Source organism: Anoplopoma fimbria, chromosome 24, assembly GCF_027596085.1.
Source record: "Anoplopoma fimbria isolate UVic2021 breed Golden Eagle Sablefish chromosome 24, Afim_UVic_2022, whole genome shotgun sequence".
NCBI lineage: Eukaryota > Metazoa > Chordata > Actinopteri > Perciformes > Anoplopomatidae > Anoplopoma > Anoplopoma fimbria.
The window spans coordinates 3,890,146-3,909,542 of NC_072472.1; the positions used below are offsets into that span (position 1 = coordinate 3,890,146).

The window sequence follows — 19,397 nt, forward strand, 5'->3', positions numbered from 1 at the left end:
TTTGGGAAACGGAGAAGCAGTTTTTGTGACATTTTAGAGACTTAAGGATTAATCAATGAATCAAAACAATAATTAATTGTTAATAAAAGTAGTTGCAGCCCTGTCTAGATGAGATTAAGAGCAGTAAAGGCAAAATGCTAGCGGCTCTAGGGTTCTGTAGGGACAAACAACAACAGAGAGAAGAAGAGCAACACTATTCTTTATCAGGACATCATGACGAAAACACTCATTGATTTTGGAAGAAAAATATCCAAGTTTTATATTAAAAATATGTCAGAATTGTTGGTGAAACCTCAACTTGTGCATTCATGTGCCGTAATTAGTCGTGGTATGTTTTCCTGTGCCAAACAAAAAAAGCATCATAATGCAGTGATGCATGGCAAGCTTATCAAAGATGACAGGAAGCTCTTATCCCTCTACAGAAACGTCTGTACCTTTGTCTGCTCATTCTTACCGGCATGTCTTTCTGCACATAACCGCTGTCTGTTTTCACTCTCTGCATCTGCACTCCAGCGTGTGTATATGTGTGTGTGTGTGTGTGTGTGTGTGTGTGTGTGTGTGTGTGTGTGTGTGTGTGTGTTAGACCAAGTGGGCCCACTGGTGCTGCTTGCCCCAGTCACAGTAAAGTGTTATTCAGAGTGCCATTGTCAGTCCCTCTGAGTCTCTGGAGAGGCTGTGTGCCCTCCTTAAGCCCTTCAGCGGTATCTGCAGGCACGCTCAACACGGAGCTTACACCGCCGCTACAACTCCCCTTTGTCTTTGACTTTCAGACTTTTGGGGCAAAAGAAAAAAATGATCACGGTGCAAAACCTTGGCCGCCTGCAAAATTAGATTCAGAAAAAAACAAAGTGAACCGTCATTCAATCGTCAGGCTTGTGACGATTTATGGTGCAAATCATAACTTGACTCGAAGATGTTCTAATTTTGTAACCACCTCTATAAAAAGGTGGGTTGATTTTTAAGCAGAGCCCGTTTCGTTTTTACTATTTTGATTAAGTCCTCAATGACTCAATGAACTTTCCGCTTTGCTGTCTTTATTGCTCTGCGGTTTAATGAAACCACATTTCACAGAGATTTACGTTGTGGCTCTGATAGTGACTTACAACTCTTGGGCAGGTGAAAATGTATTCTTTTTTTGGCACGTTCTAATTATGCAGGGTGTCTAGGTGAGTAATCTACGAGACAAGAGGTCACTGAACTGGCTGTGATTGGAGACCTTGTGTGTGTGAAGTGTGAAAGTTAACATTTAGACTTACAGCAGAGAAATATGCTTTACATTCAGACCTGTTTCTTTTAATTTACGTTGATTCTTCAAGTGAGAAATCCATGACTGAAGGAAAGTAAATGTGGGTGGATTTTGTTCCTTACCTTGTGATTTAATGATTGCATTCTCAACCTTGAATATACAGGTAGAGGTGATAGCTTTCTGCTTCCCCCATGCGTTAAACAGAATCAGCACTCAAACTCTATCACTTCTACAACCATACATCTGCTCTGTAATCAGGTTTCCTCATCACCTCTCCCCTTACATCCTGTAAAAACCTGCAAACTTAGTAAAAATGAAGTACCACCTTGAGAGTACGTGTGGTATACACCTCATTTGTTTAGCTTGTGTATGCAGCATGGGGCTGCAGAAAGAAAAACCCTTGGTATGCAATGCATTGTGGATCAGGAATGTATATGACCACTGAAAGTAAATAGACTTCCTATAGTTCAAACAACTTATTGTACCACTGTCTGAGGTCATCTCGATAATTGCCGATTTGGCAAACAAACAAGAACATTGACTTTTCTCCAAAGAAACTACAGAAACATTGATCAACTAATTTAGTCCCAAAAGAAACAATATCAATGTGTTTCTTTTTAGTATTTGCCACTAAATCAGTAGAACTGCTGCCAAAGCATTAGTAGTACTTCTTTGCATGACCCGAAGGTCTCCGATGATCTCACTGCTTCACATTAGAGAACAGCTTTACGTCTTCTGTCTTAAACATCAGGTCCGAATGGGTTTGAGTCTCGACTTTGTGATCCATTTACTTTTGTTTTTTGAATGTATTTCAATGTTTTTTGTGGTCAGGTTGCAGACATATTTGGATGTTTATTGATTTGTGGGATTTTCTACTAAGCAGTCCAGTTACAATTGTCGCCATGAATGTAGATTGGACTCCACCATAAACTGTATGCATGTAACGAGCGGAAAATGATCACGCTTTGCTGGCTTTTGTGGGAAAACGCAGTAACTTTTCGTCAGATATCATACAAACCAATGTGTGTGGATACGTTGCACCAACACACTGACCATCTGACTGCTTTAAGGACACAAAAAAGTAGAGATGCTGCAACAATATTTTGATTTCAGTAAGCATTATACATCAATAAATATTATTTTATTTTTTGCATTGACAGTTAAGCTAGCAGTTGAGTTATTAATGCAGGAGATGACTGCCCCCTCCTTCATTCCTGCTTCCCTGAACTTCCTCCACCCTCCTGTCTCTTCGCCTTTTCCTTCCTTTCCTTTATTAGAGTCTATCTCCGTCAACCTTGTCCCATCTAATTCTCACCCAATTACAATCTAAATGAACCACAGGACTGCTTAACTTGCTTTGCCTCTTCCCATTGTTTAATTTGTGACGGTAACAAACTCTGATTAGGCGCCCGCGAGGGTTCATAAATTAAGCGCTCCATGCCGAATTAATCACCATTCCATGTGAAAGATAGATGGCCAATATTCAATGTTTCCATATGGATCCCACTGACAAAAATAACACCACTGGGAAAAGAAGAAACATTCAATGACAATTACCGCAGATGTACCAGATTGTGGCATTTTGACCAGGGATGGCTGTGCATCACCAGCCGGTAAAATGTCACTTAGATAATTTCTGTCATCTTAAAAACCTCCAGATGCTTGCAGCAAAGCGAATTTCACAAGCAGCATCTGCGTTCCCGAGGTAAAACTGGGTCAATTTGATTAATGCCATTGTCTCAACCTGAGCAGTGTAGACACCACAATAAAAGGTTTGCCATAATGGGAGAGGGTGAGTGAAAATAAGGTTTGGACAAAAAAAAAAGGAAGGAGAGGTGGAGCAAAAGAAAAAAGGAGAAGGAAACTAAAATGAACGAAAAAGCGTAATGTTAAAGAAGCAACCAGCCAATGGCAGTGGACACAGACACTCCAAAAGAGTTACACTGATCATCATCCAAGAAAAAGGAGAGCAAAACAAGAAAATGAAATGCAATTGCCTGGTTTTGACAGTTTGGATCTAATTTAACATACAAACAGGCAGTGGATAATTAGTCTCAAGAGGGAAATCAGCCTTCACAAAGTGGGAAAAAAAAGCTCACAATATTAAAGCGCCTGTCCTCAAATGATGCAGGCCCGACACATCACAGGCGTAACTGCTGGCTGGTGGAGATGTTCCCCCTTCCCTCATTTTACTACTACTGCATCACTTTTATGTCTGGTATATATGGAGTATACAATAACACAAACACACACACACATTGGCAAGCTCCCATCTCCCCCAAAAAATGTAAACGATATAACTATGTACTATCAAAAGGGTTTCAGTACCCTTCAATAAAAACATGAAGATTAAAAATGGCCACCATTTAAAACTACTAAACAAATGGCTGCCAAACTCTCCATAAGAAGACTCCAAAAACAGTAAAACTTTACTACAAAGCAACAACCATAGATTTGGATTAAAACAGACATTGATTTGTTATCTGTGGTTATATGACTGGCAAAAAAAAAAGAAAATGGCCATTGTTGGTATTTGTGGTCAGAGGGGCAGTAAAGTGTTGTCGCAGCTCTGGCTTATTATTCTCTGTAACCTATGTAGCATTAATGCATGGTGGAATTAGCAAAATAGCTAGTTTGCTAATTCCACCATGCTTCAATGCTAAATTGGTTGCAGAAAATGAGCAGAACAAAGTTGTCACTCATATAGGGTTAGCAATGTGCTAACCTATGCTGTGTCAAGAGTGTGTGGATGAAGCATGTTTTATTTAACTATTGAAGTGGATACTTCACTGCCTGTTTTATTTGTTACTGCAAAACCTCAACTCAGTGAATCTGCGACTTGCCCAAAGTCAGTTTAAATTATACGCTAGCCCACAATGGTAGCAATGGCAACGGTAAGCATAAAAAAAGCTGCCACTCTGACCATCGTGCTACATTGGTTTGAATGGGAATGTCCATTTTACTCCTATTCTATTTCTACAGCAACAACCCCCTCCTACCAGAGCTCACAGATCATCATGATATGTTCAGGGATAACTGCTGGTTGGTGAAACCTGCTCAGGTTATGTCCCAAGGAAGGAGGCGGCTCAGACTGAAGCTATAAAATTCCCCAGTTGTGAATAACAGTATGGTCTGTCAGCAGAGCTGCAGAGCCTTTCTTACTAAGCAATACACCTTATCTTGGTATGCTGACGCTGTCATCCAGACGACCACAAAATCAGAAACACACAAAAATATTCACAGAGGACATGCAGAGAATAGATGATACTACAGACAGCCACGAAACCATTCCTGTGTGTTTTCTCCTCCTCTTGCAGGTAGTGGGCTGGCAGTGCAGGTCATTAGCGAGCCGGCCACCTGGGCTGATGAGCTCGCAAGCCGACAAAACTGGCCAGTTCAGTTTAGTATGCTGCACTGTCTCGCATCTCTCTCAGCTCCCACACAGTCGCCTGGTTTGGTGACTTTGTTTTGCCTTTTATTTCAGCATGTAATACCTTCATAACTCATATTTCACCCATCCTTAGACTCACACACCACTGATGTACTGATTGGTCAAATGTCATTATTTTGTAATGTAAGAAATAACCATAGATTGTATACAACAAGTGGACGCATTCGTTGTGACGTCAACCATTGGTTGGACTACGTTTTTCTTTCTAGCCTTGAGTTTGGCGTTTTGGCCATCGCCATCTTGGATTTTTTGTTGTCACTATCTTCTTTTTTTAGAAGTAAGCCCGCCGTAAAGCATAGCCTGATTTAGGGTCTATTTGACTCTAAATGGAGCATCATTTACTAAATGAACATCATGCTGTATTGAAGAAGACTTGAAACTAGAGATTGAGACCATAAACTCATGTTTACAATGTTTACTGAGGGAATAAATCAAGTGACAAGTAGGGTAATTTTCTCATAGACTTCTATACAATCAGACTTCTATTTCCAACTAGAGGAGTCGCCAGCTGCTGGACATTAGACAGAATGCAGGTTTGAGGCACTTCAGCATTGGCTTAAATTTTCAGAATCAGACGTTGTTGCCTGGAAACAACAGACTGTGGGCAGAGTTAGGGAAAAACAGAAACATAAAAATTATTCACAGAATGATCATATCTTGGACCAAGCAGAGCAGGGTTAATGGGTTTGTTTTCATGGAATATATAATGACCTTCATTGTAAGAAGGGACCGAGCTCTCACTATAATACTGTCATCTTAATGGGCCTGTTGGCTCCAATGTGCATGACAGCTATCAATAAATACTGTACAAATCTTTACCTCTATACCTGACGAACATTACTGCATACTACTTATAGAATTGTTTCAATCAAGCGTTTCTGAATTCATTCATTCATTTGACACTTTTAAGACACAGCGCGGCAACAAAGCTTGATGCCTCTAACACATTTACTCACAAATCACATCAACACAGTCCAACACACTGCTGATGTAAAGAAGTGACTGTCAGTCGCAATCATGTCCCATTATCACCTCATGCACTGCAATGGTTCACTCTGACTCACAACAGAGCAGGAAGTCAAGTGTCCTGACGGAAGAAAAATGCCTGCGAGGTTGCGGGTTTGAAAAAGCTCAAATGTAGATAGTGATTTCCCTTGACAGCAAACATGGGGCTCTACATAGAGGCACCCTATTATTGTTGTGCAATGGTTATCAGTAGATGAATGGTTGTACAAGAGCAGTTTCGACATACTGTGTGGACAAACCTTGACATTCACAGCAAAATACAAAACCCACACAGACACATGGGGAACCAAAATATTGAGCACAGAAACGCTCCAGCTCACTGCAGGGCATTACAACTGGGCACAAAGCCAGGACAACATGACTTTGTCACTTTTGCTTTAAGCTCTGGAGACAAATATTGAAGTAAGATATGTCCAGTGTATGTAAATCCAAAGCCATGCCCTTTAACCCAGTGTTTTCCCCCGACAGTGTTCCGATAAACCTCCTGCAAACTGCATACTGAATATGTTTTCTGCAAACACCCTGCTACTGAATAACAAAAGCTAAAACATTTGCAGCTTATGCAGATGTGCTTTTTTTTTTTTTGCATTTTGTTCCTATTGCAGAGCTACCTTTCTGTTTCTTTTTTATCAGCACCATCACCATCAATGCGGGTGTCCATTTCTTTCCGACACGCACATGTGTCTGCATCAACATCTGTGAGGCAGAGTGTAAGGAAAACGCCTGTCAGAGAAACACCTCACATTGCATTTCCCATCAGGATGTGTGTTACCGCAGCTGAATTATAAGAGGCAGGTGAGGAAAGCACGTATAGCTGGAAAAGCAATTATCACTTAGAAAGCTACATTTCTACACATAATACTGTGTTGAGAAGAAATCAACTTACAGACATCCAGAGGTTAGAAAAAAAAAAAAAAAAAGGCGAAAGAAAATACACACACTGCACTAGATGCTGAATACTAAACAGGAAGAAAAGAAATCCTCTGGGGTCACGTTGAGGTCGAATAGAAGCCGACGCAGACAACTCTGCACTGCAAGCAGAGAACCAGCGCTTTACTGTGGCGATGAAGACAACACATCATAATGGGCCCTAATGCTTACAGAGGAAGTCGCCTGTCAAATAGGAAGCACTCAGCCCTGGAAATATGGCTGTTACAGTAACTCGCACACAAAGCGCTCAATCTTGCTGTCATGCACTACAATACGGCGAAATACAGAAAAACAGCAGGCAAAGAAAAAACGTATGTGAATGGTTAGGTCAGTGACACAAAGACAGGAAGACAGGGAGAAAACCAATTTAATGTTCTTTCTATCAAATAATCCGGCCACAAAACTACTGAGTTATGAAATGAAACAAACACTTTAGAGCCCTCTTTACCATGGGAATATATTTGTATTAATGGTTTGTTAGAGTGGTATTTAACAATGTAACAGGATTTACTACAGAGGCAATCCTGGTGGTCGAACAAAGAAGACATAGTCCAATGATGTAATCCATTAAATCACACTTCGGAATATTGTCAATACTCTTAAATTCTGTTTTTAAGTGATGTAGAACAAGTTTATTTCATTCTTTTTTATGGTTAGTTTCATGTTTAGTTCCACATTTATCAGACGCTTATTCCTGCTCCAAACTATCATTATATCAGCCTATTAAAACATACAATCACTCAACCTCTAACCTGTTCAAACATGCAAAGACCGCTGACAACCATAGTCAAACTTTCTGAGGATCGCTGTGACAGACTGCATAGAATACTGAACAGAACTTCAGCTTCCTCTCTACTTGTAGTGGGCATTTACGTCGTACACCCGGAGCTTGAATAACGATACAAGAAAAACACACTGTTCTCGCCTTTCAACAGCAGCAGAGCTAAATAATTACCAGTGCATTTCTACGGTCTAAAATCAATAGAGACAGAAACCAAACACAGAGCTAGACAGCCACAAATTCAAACAACGAGTTTTGAACTTCACCTCAGCGCAGTCCACCAGTTAATAACACTTGTGCAAGGTACTAAACACAAAAGGTTGCTCACAGAAAACAAACATCCCTGAGCATTAGTCACTGCAACAATACAAGAGCCAATATACTTCTACTTGGCAGAATACATTTTAGACTATGTGTACTGGAATCCTAATGCTCGTCCCGGCAGCTGTGACTCACACAATGGAGCAGATTAGCCAATACGCCTTGACTGACTGATATAACGCCCTTTTATTTCCCTCCACTGAAGTATCAGCATCCAGACTTGTGGGGGGGGGTTGAGAGTCAAGAACGTGACTGATCTTCTTCAGAAGGCACGAACTGTCTGAGCATTGACTGCAGTGTTAAATAGCCCGAGACCCAAAGCTAAACAAACATTTCTGACAAGGGACTGAAGATGGTTGACGGCTGAATAATTATTCACCTGACAAATATATTTTGATAACTTATAGAGGGTTTGTCACCTGGAATGGTTGATTTCAGGTGTACTTTTTGACTGTTGGGTTGGGGAAGAATGGTAGGACATATATACTTAACTATATAATACTGTACTAACTTATACCATAGTGATATTTTCTCCCAGATGGAGTCTGGGAAAAGACACGCTACCAGATCCATCCACTGACAGATATAATGCTTTCATCTGACATTGTGTCAAACAAGTATTCTGAGTAGAAGAGAATAGTGATGCAGATTGTCATAGTTATATCATCATCAAAGGTCTTCTCCAGAACAGGCTGCATGGTCCGCTTTATGAGATTTAAATGACTTCCCAGCAGCATTTCCCAGCAATCAGAAGTGTGTGCCAAAATATCAGCAGAAGAAGAAAAAAATGTATTTTTTGTCATGGAGCACAACATGGCATGTTTTGAAAAATGCTGTTTGGTTTGAACACAGTAAGTGTACTCACATTGATCGATGTTCCCGTCTGCTTTCCCCTTCTCCTGCAAACAGAGAGCATACACAAAAGTGGTTAATACAGGCTTGGGGGAGTGAGACAAAAACAGCCGTTTCTGCAGCTTTTCCGCGCACCATTCGTTACCAATGCCTTTTTCCCTCCTCTTTTTCATTCAGGGTTCAGAGAAAGACGACAGAAAACAAAAGGTGAACAGACGGGAAGAGAGAATGGGAAAAGAAAAGAACAGGAATGACAAAGAATGTGTGGTTGGATGACAGCAGAGAAACGAGAGGACCTTTACAAAGTCGGATCCAGGAGTCAATTCAATCACCCTAATTGGAAATACACTTCCCAGCAGGCTGCGAGATGGCAGTTGTCACTATGTTGTGCTGGAATGTTTATCAGGATGTCAAACAATTGATACGGCAAGGAGAAAGGATTCATTTTGTCAGTTGTAGCTGTGAGTGTGATATTGACGTGCGGCTTCAAATTTCAATAAATGCCACTTTCATTCATCGCTTTCCAAAGACTCTGTGTGTGGATGACGAAATGGAGGACAATCACGTCCAGCATTCAGAGCTGACGAAAACGAATTTGTTCTAACAAAAGGCACAGTCGGACTTTTATGAACCAACTAAAAATAATAAAAGGGATAGACAATATATTGGGGACCGACTTATTATTATTGATGATTCCACCTAATAGTGCATAGCAGGGCTGATGGTGGACTAGACAAGCCACTTAAGAACCCTCTCAGCCCCCAAAACCCACCGGCGGGATATACAAACATGTTTTCTTCAAACAATTGCCGAAATAACACCATTTATCCTAGCGAGAAGCTGTAAAAACACTCAATATTGTCAGATTTGCATCTATCTGAAGGTCCTTGAACACATCATGTGTTACTCTTCCGTGAGAAATAGCTGCCAAAACGAAGCTTCAAATCCTGATATTTTATTCTGCATGTGTTATTTAAAACCTTGCCCCAAATAAACCATTTTCTCCAACCAGACACTGTAAGAAGCATTACATTGTGAGCTCCTCAGTGAAACTAGGAAGTCATGATTGACTGATCTGAGACCAACAGTCACGTGACAGAAATTCCGTGAAACTTCGACTAAACTGCAAAGCCACTTCGAAATAAAGATTCCAGTTTTTTCCAATTTATGTAAAATACTTTTTTAAGGAAATTCAACTTGCAATCTTTTTCTTTTAAATGATTTATGGCTTTATAACAGTGTTATTCTGTAAAAACGACACTTTTTGAGTTCTCATTACTTCTAGCCATGACTGTGCTGTTTCCATAGAGGTGCAGCCAGGACTTATATATTGCAGTAAAAATGAAGGCCACAGAGAGTGAAATGTGACCGAAGAAAAGAAAAGCCCCAAAACTATTTGAGGTTCAGAAGGTTAAAGCCGGGTTTTGAATTATGATTGTTCCCTCTTCCTTCATCTCCTCTGCTCTGTGTTGTGTCAGACAGTAGTGCAACTTCAGAGAGGCCAAGACAGAGAGAATCAAACCTGACTTGAGGTTATTCTTCACTGAAGCTGACGATGACAATGCTTTTTATCCAGAAGTTCAACCAGCAGAACATAGACCTGCAGAAATGTGACATGTTGGACTGCTCTTCCCGCAGCGTACTCACTTTACCAACACATCCATACAGAGCTTGTTATGCTGATGCAGAATTCTTAGGAACAAGCTACAAACCAACGCTAATCAGTTTACGGTTTGTGTGTGATTTCAAAATGAACAGGTGCGACAATGTTCCTGCTGGTAACGTGGCCTTTATGATCAGCTGATCAACTTATGCATGATGTTTTTCTAAAAGCCTCTTCTTGGATCTTGTAGTTTTAGGGTATGGACACAATTTGATGCATATGGCATAAGAGCAGCCTATGAGCGTAGCTGTGTTGTTAAGAGTTGTTGAGGGGGCAAGTAAGGAAATGTGAGACAATACCATGGTCCCATCTGAGTGCAAATAGGAGAGTGGATCTAAAAGTGAAAGTTGAATGGATGTATGAAAAGTCATGATATGATAATAATGATATGAATGGAAAACATTTGGTATATGAAAGCTTTCAATAGTTGGACCAAACAGTTGTGTGCTTGAAATTCACTGCAACTCACTGGACATCAAACAAGTTTTACTTTTCTTGTTACCTTTAGTGGAAGTCAAGCTGACCTGTATGTGTGTGTTTGTGTGCACACACATTGTAGGGCTTTTGTTGTGCATTGTGTGTGCTTGTTAGCTTCTGATCATTTGGGCTTGTTACGGTGCTGTGAATGTTGCTCTGCATAAATGTGGCTGAACTTGAGATGCAATTCAACGTAAACAAAACATCGACATGGCGTTTTAAAAATAGAACAGAGGCAGGACTTCCAATGCAACACCGTTTCTGAAGCCAGCCAACGTGTGGCAGCAATTGAAGTGTTGTGACATTTTGAATTCTTGTCCCTCAGTGTGGATGTCACCGGTAATGAGGCTCAGTGATAAAAGATGTGTGAGTCTGTGAGGCCCTCTCGGCTTCCCAGGAGACCGAGAGCCTCACGAAAAACACAGCAGTTTTCAGTGCCTCCTGTCACTGTCTCCTCCTTTGTCTCTACATCTCTATCCTTCTCTCTTTCTGCCATCTGTCTATCTTAATTGCGGACGTGCTTCCTCATGATGGCAGGATAAAATTGAGTGTGCTCATCAGCACCGCCTTCCATCATCTGGAGTGCCGCTGTTTGATCAATTGATTAGAGAATCAAACCAAGCGTAGAGGTGAAAGAAAGACTATGTGCTTCTTTCTAAAAATACTGTTCTCTCTTTTCCACGTCTCTACGGGGGTTCTTTCTGTCACTTTTCTTTATACAGTCAGCTTTAAGGGACTTTTATGGCGTAAAATAATAGTTCAGCAATAATCGAAGGCAACTGCTGTCATGTCACTGGATAAGGCAAAGTAGATACCTTCAAACAGACACAGTTGATTCGTAGGAAGTTTATATTTATCTTACATTGAGACTTTAATTGTTTGAACAAATGTAAATAACCAACACCAGAATGTAATTTGAGCAAATAGACCCCTTTTCTGTTAGCATACATAATGGTTATTTTTGTTGGTGGAGCTTATAATATGGCAGGATAATTCTCTGAACACGTTAGTCAACAATGGCTAGCAGGTTTTGTTAGCTTGCTTTTTATATAGTTGCTGAAGAAAAAACAAGTAACAAGTAAAATTGAACTATTTAATGTGGCATCCACATACTGTTTTCACTCATCGCCAGAGATGTCTTTGTTCAGATAATTTTCTCTAACCAGTGTTGCATGAAAACATGGCTGAATTTGCAAGCTAGCTACGTAGCCAGCCTTTCGCTAGTTAGCTTGCTAATTCCACCATGCTTTCATGCTACATTAATTACTGAAACTATGCCCTACAGTGGGCCTTTTCGTCATCTCTCAGCATATTAGCAACGTTTCTCTCCATCTCTCTTATAATTTAGCATGCTGAGACGGCTGAAGAAGTTAGCAGAAGGCTAAGCCAAACTATTAACAACATTTGATCTCCATCTTTGAAATGCTACCACGATATGTTTGCTCGCTAGAACCTAAAATCCCAGTTTATCATCTCAAACGTATGCAATATCAATTCTGGCACCAAGCAACACAGTAAGATGACATTTTTGTTTTGTTACTTTGGCCCACTACCCTGACTTGATTTGTGTTTGCCTCCAGTCTTTCCTTAGTTTTGACCTTAGGGTTTCAATTAGGAGGGATATGATGCTTTTCTCTACAATAATTCCTCTTTGTGATAGATTCTGCCTGGAGCAGTAAGAATTATGTGATAAGACTATGAAAACAGTAGGGATGCTGAGACATACACGATCGCGAAGACAGAAGATTCAGCACCTTCTCACCTCATGACCCTGAGGCTGTTTTTATTTGACTCATGCTACCTTATGTTATTTACACTCCTATGGCGTAGGCACTACATGTTTCAGGGATGTCATATATTGTTATTTTCAGGACAGGTTAGGTGTTGAAAGCCAATAGATTGCATGTGCTGAAAGGAAAGTGTTTGAACACAATTTGAATCCAGAGGGTTCATGGGGATTAACAACCTCACCCAACAAGCCATATGCAGTGAAGAAAACATTTTTGCCAGCCATGTCTTTTACATCTAATGTCTGTTTATGACACGAGAGGCAATGAAATACGGTTTGCTTGTAGTTGGTTTAACTCACTGCTAGGTCAGTATAAAGCAATAGCACTGTTGCTATGGTTACCTGTTGTTATACCTTGCATAATTAGTGCTCTTTCATGAGTTTCGGAGCCTTGGCAAGCCAATCAGAAACTAATGTTTTCCTTGGCTGTGGCATTATTTGGCAGGAATAAATAGATCTAGATTTGTACATCTGCTGCTGCTTCAGATACTTAAGAAGCAGTCATGGTACTCTGAGCTGAAGTAGAACAAAACACCCTCCAAATGTCACAGTCCTTCTCACGTTTTCCTACTTCCTACTGGGTTTTGTAGTAGCAAGAGAGTTTAAGTGTACAAACTCAAAAAGATTGTTACAGTCTCTCGGAAAACTAGTACAAACAAATCTCTGAGTGTTACATGCTTCCATCTTGGATGCCATTGAAACACCCACACAAATCAACAATCCAACATTAGGGCCACGGAGGCTGACATTTTGTGAGAATGCAATTTAAAAAGCAGGGCAATTCAAGCGAACATGTGCCTGTTACAAAGTGTGCTTGAATAAGCCTTTTCCCCCCGGGCTCTTATATCTGCTGCTATACAAGGCCTCTTCATTCAAGGAGCCATATGTTTATGTGCCCACTTGTTCTCTCCACAACAACAAAACTCTTGAATTTGCTGCCTGTATGCCAACAATGTTGCAATATCAATATATTTGCTAAGCAGCAGCTCCAGTTTTTTGATGGAAACATGGAGCACATTGGTATTTTGACCTTTTTAAGATACTGCCTGATTAGGATGAAGAGGCAGCAGGAGGAGGAGCAGGAAAGGGAAGCTGAATTTATCAGTTTCTGTGTTTTGATGAATCCTCAAATAGAACTACAACCTAACAAATTCTAATTTTGTCCCCCTGCATCATTGGCTGGAGTGATTTCATGTTACCTGTGACGCTCGCTGGCACAATCTGTCCTCTTAACATCTTCATTTGTTCACATTTGTCCCAAGCTTCGAAAGAAAATGTGATAAATAACAGCTTTGCTTAGTTTTACACATGATATATAACACCGGATACAGCAAGCGTGAATGAATGTGCTAATCACCTCCCAACGTAACGCATCACAAGGGTAAGTGGAAACAAGTTGCTACTGGCATGCAACCCCAATCACCTTCACAAATAACCTCCAAAAACCAATAACAGTCACTCATTACTGAAAATGTCATGGAGATGGTTCAGTTATCATCATGTGACCAACTGTCAGAGATGGTTTAGGATCTCTGAAGCCATTTTTTATGCCTTCAGTATCTTTTTTCTTGAGGATTTTGGATGCACCTAAAATATCAACTTCTTGTGACCCTCAGAGAAGAAGAAGAGATCAAACTCAAAGACGAGGGAGATATTGTTAACTGAGAACCAAACTGACCTTCAATAGCAAATAATAATGCTAATGTTGAGACTTGGATACAATGGCCTCATGAACGAAATCAGATTTCAATTGCTAATGCTTGTTCTTATTATACGAAGTCCAGACAAGATGGCCATCACAATGGAGACGTCTAGGAGGTTTTTGAGTTCTTAATGTTTGGTTATGACAAAACACTTCAAACCATCTACGTTAATGTCTCTCATATCATGTTTTCTACCCTGCCTACTCCTTGTCTCTTCAAGATCAAATGAAATACATTTTCTTTTTGTTGTTGTGTATTTTAATATCAAAATTCTGTTAGCTCCACTCCCTGAAAACAACATATTTTTAACAAGTTGGATTACTTTTTAGGTGTCAAGTTTTATGAACTCCAAGATCTATTTATGAAAACCAACCTTACGCCCTACTGCTACTACCCTGGGTTTCGTTTTTATTTATTCATACAGAATCTTTTTTAAAATCTGTATTCCAAAGCTTCCCCAACTACAAGTATGCAATACACTATTTCTCAAAAATCCATTTCTGTTTCCACCTTAACTGAACACTAACGAAGACCCTTTTGGCCCCAATGACTGATGCTCCTTATTGTAACTGTTACTTTTAACATAGCAGGCACCTCAGTACCAATGGGGTTTTGCTGAGCATAGAAAGTATCACCTAACACAATGATTACAGTAGAGAGGAGTATTATTGCTTTATATAACGGTAACTATTGCACATGTGCTGTATGCCTGAAAGGTTTTCTTGAGCTTTGAGTACAAACTCTCCGGAGACAGTCTGAGAAATTGTGGAATAACCTTCTGGGACGGCAATGAAACAAAAACTAAAGCTTTATGGGTACAAATCATAATCAAAATGTAAATGTAGTTGGGGGTTAGTCCTACCACTAACATTTAAACACAAGAGAAGAACCTGCACTGGTGGAGAGAAGGCTTTTTTCTTTCTTTTCGTTTTCACTGTTCCTGCATTTATTCTTGATTCATTCAGTGCATAACCCCATTACTCCTAAACTTCCAAACCAAACTACAAGCTCACTGTCAATGTGTGTATAAAACCCTACAGTTCATCGGTTTCTTGTGACAATTCTCAGCGCCAACACAACACTCGTGGGCCAAGACTTCTGCAGCATCAGCCAGAATACATAAACTCAGCTACACCTTCACCATCACAGGTAAATGTTATGACAGCATTTAGGTCTGATATGGTATACAATGCCATACTGATAGATGGATTGATAAAAAGGACAAAAGTTACTGTGTCGATTTGTTGTTCTGTTTCGATCAAAACGCTACTTTTGGTCCCAACAAATGTTATTAAGAAATTGGGTTATGTTTATATTATTATTATCTTGCTCTTCACCCACTATTATCATATTATTGTCCAACATTATGGCATTGTGTAGTCAAAGTTTGTGTTGTCTGACGTGTATAGATAACTATGGCATCTTTACATTTGCACCAGGTAATAGACCTTCTTCACAGCAGACATTTTGTCATAGACCACTAAAACAAGAAGAAGCACAGGCGTAACTAATGTCAATAATGGTGGAGTTCCCTGCTAATAAGCATGCTTATCGTTGGTATGGCTTACATGTCTGCTGGTAAAAAGGTCATATGGACTTTATAGGGCAAAATTTCGCTTGCATAAGCTAATGAAAAGAGTGTGAATGGGAAAATGAATTTGGGAGTACTGGTGTGACTTACGATTCTGATACCTGGTTAAAATTATAAACGTTGCCGGAAGCAGCTGTTACTTATCGACTTCTTTGAGTAACCTCAAATTAAACTTAGGTTTGCTGTTGGGTTTTTGTGTGCTCTCTGCAGCTCGTGCCTGTTAGGTCATGGTTATCAGCGTAATAGTTCTAACCTCCAGTATTTGGATAAAGTTGCTTTTAAAAAATAAGGCGTTTCAATATCAGCTGCCCATTGTTACTCCAAATGTGCCAAACAATAAACATGTATATCTTCCCCTTCTATGAACATTTACTATGTATACTGAGTTTCTTGGCAAAAAAAATATAAATATTTTGCGATTAATTCATCTACATTATTTCATGTTCAGATTATAGCTGCAGGTTGTGAACATTAATTAGGCTGCCAGTCAACTGTCAACTTCTCAGCCAACAGATTTCAGCTGACTGTTTGAAACTGTTATTTACTTTAGTTTCTTCAAAACCTAATGGATTCAATGAGGGATATTAATGGATCGGGTTCAGATTCAATTGGCAGATTCAATGATAAAATGAAATATTTATATATTTTAATAATATCTTAAATCTGTTTGTCATGCATCTTGTGTACTTTGTGCACTGTTTAATGTTAAAAAAGAGAGGTGAATTAGATACCTCTTAATTAGTCTGTGCACTCATTGTACTAAAGCCACCATCAACCCAGTGAGGATTGTTCAACACATTGCAGGCCTCTTCGTTATTCTGCAATAATCAAAGATGGCCCCCAGGTCAAAATGAAAAGGCTTTCATCTAGACTTTTTTTGCTTAATTTCTCGTTCTTCTTTTTTTTCAGTCTGTTACACCCTTAAGATATGTAATTGTTTACATGTTTTGTATTGTTTATTTTGGGGGGAGGCTTAGAGAAAAAAAAAGAAAGAATCTGGCACAACTTCTTCATTCCCAAAGGCTTTGAGCATCCTTCCTGCATAATCATTTCAACTCAGGGATTCACATTATTCACCCGTGGGTCAACTTTAAAATTCTGGCGCCAATTGACATGAGGGGTGGGGGAGGCTGGGAATCTGTTTGGCTTTTTTTGTGTCAGGGGATTTCGAGGCAGACAACCACCAGGGCAAAATTACATTCCACAGCCTGCTGCCAACTTGGCAAAGCCCGAAGTGAGTCAGACTGAGAACAGACCAGGGGGTGTACATGCCTCATTGCACAAAGAATTAGGACGACCACGGGGCTGTGTGGTATGTGTCTGTCTGTCCTTATGTCTTTTTCACAACCTGTTAGGACTCCAAGTTTCTTTTATGCAGAGAACATTTGTTAAAGGCTTCATTCTTGCTGGCTGGGACCTGTTTGCTCTTAGGGCAAGTCAGTTTTTTCCCCTCTCTTTAGCCCGGGAATCTCTTGTTTGCCCTCGCGATAAACGCAACCAGACGAGCTCAATCAGAAACCTGCCCAAGAGGGTTTAAGCAATTATCTCAGAACCGTTGCAAACAGATCGAACTAATGAAGTGTTTCTAAATGGCACACATAAACAGTAGATGTAAAGTTACCTGCGTGGTGTTGTTAATTGTTATCTTTAACAAAGATTTTGAGCAAAAGAGTTGATTTGTTAGTTATAGCCTACCAATATTTTTCACGTTGATTGTTCAATGCTTTTATACATTTATACATGTTCAATGCTTTTATACATTTTAATCTTGCAAACAAAACAATCCTGTATTTAATATCTAAAGGCTGTGCTTGAAACCCAGATGGTTTGCACATCGATGGCTAAAAGTATTTGGATTTGTTTGGCTTAAACTGATTTGCTACATTGCCATATATAAAGAAGTTGTCCTCTTGACCAGTTTACAGTAATCACTATTCTCTGGTGGTGCTAGAACAACAATAAACATTTAAATCTGAAGCTTTTGGGAGATATGCATTGCCAAATATTTGGAATCCAGCGAATTCGGCGGGAAATTAACATTTAAAATCATCACCAAAACGTTTATATAAATTTTTTAAAATTTGAGCTTTCAACCTGAAATTTGGTACAGCCATTCTAAAGATGCTAGTGGACAGATCCTATGAATTTCAGCCTGATTGTCCTTTTATTTACTTTATACATACAAGACAAGAACATGTTGATGTTTTCCATGTTTACACATCAAAGTAACATTAATAGCTCTTTAACAATAAGACCATGGATATCTTGGAATGGGATACAATCTATTTACAATGGGTATACCAATAAATAAAAACAAAAATCAAGTCAGGAGTTCACTGGTTCACAGAAGATAAGCTGTGCTCAATTTGACAACAAATGTGTTTTGCCAGACTATTTTTATTCACTTCATTCTTCTTGCAGCCCTGATTTGATTTATAGTTGATATGATTGATTCATAAGTGTTTCTATAGCTTGATGGAAGGTGAAGGCGATGTCCTCGGTGGGGGAGCAGTTTAGTGTGTGTGTGTGTGTGTGTGTGTGTGTTGAGAGAGAGAGAGAGAGGGTAGCACATAATATTTACCGTGGCGTGTGGTTCCTGGGAGGCGGTACGTGACATTGTGGCTGTATCAGCGCTGCCTCGCCTGCTGCTCTTGTGCCCTTGAGCCAGCCAGCACCCTGAGGTTCCCAGCAGAGCGGCCACGGCCACAGCCCAAACACCCAGGCTGCCCATGAGTGTCTACCTGAGCGGGGGAAAAAGGAAAGACACAAAGTCCTTAGACTCACTTTGTTTCATCCACTTCTGTATCCAAAAATAAATCAAGTTACACAGCTCTTTGGTCCTCTTCATATGTATAAGGGAAACGAAACGGTGTACAGCTCTATACCGTATCTGAGCTGTACAAAACTGAGACATAATCTTTTCTTTATGTTTTGTTATGAATAAAGTTAAATGGATTGTGTTAAAATTGTGCTGTTGTGTATTATTATGTAACTTTAACTGTAAATCTTGACGCCTTATTTGGTCATCAAATGCATTTTAGTGACTTGTTTTTTTGTTAACTTGCGTTTCAATTGGTTAACAGTTCAGTCATTCCCTTGCAAGCAAAGTTAACATCACTGTGTTTTTCTACAGAGAAGATAAAGACAGATGAGCTGCAATCCCGTCCAGCTCAACACATTGTGTGTTTAGGAGTGTTTGTCAGTGCAACAATTGAATTGAACAGAATTTGTGGCAAACAGAAAAAAAAAACGTCTGCTCGAAGAAGGAGAGCAGACCAAATTTCAGAGTTCAAACAGCCTAAATGTTTTGCTATTTCCAGGCATGACATGACAAGAGAAAGCCTATAGAAAACAAATATGGAAAGGCTTAGATATGATACAAATAACTCAATAATAGCATCTCTATTATCAACGGATATTGTGTCATTTTCAAATCCTTCTGCTAAAATCCTGTGTTGTGCATATAGAATACATGAATCCAATGCCTGAAATTATGTTAATGCATGCACACAGTTACAAACAATGGGACAAATACGGTGCACTCACATAAACTGATCGTGCACACGC

The 19,397-nt window shown here is 39.7% G+C and overlaps 1 protein-coding gene across 1 annotated transcript in view; it reads right to left on the minus strand.

Moving 5' to 3' along the window:
- The window catches only part of fstl4 (follistatin-like 4), a 183,783-nt gene extending 165,222 nt beyond the window's left edge, over positions 1-18,561 (minus strand). The window contains exons 1-2 of the mRNA XM_054626363.1: positions 18,412-18,561; positions 8,621-8,654 (exon numbers count right to left, since the gene is read on the minus strand). Of these exons, the coding sequence (XP_054482338.1) occupies positions 8,621-8,654; positions 18,412-18,561 (184 nt within the window). The remainder of the gene's footprint in view (positions 1-8,620; positions 8,655-18,411) is intronic.
- Between the last annotated feature and the right edge of the window lie 836 nt (positions 18,562-19,397).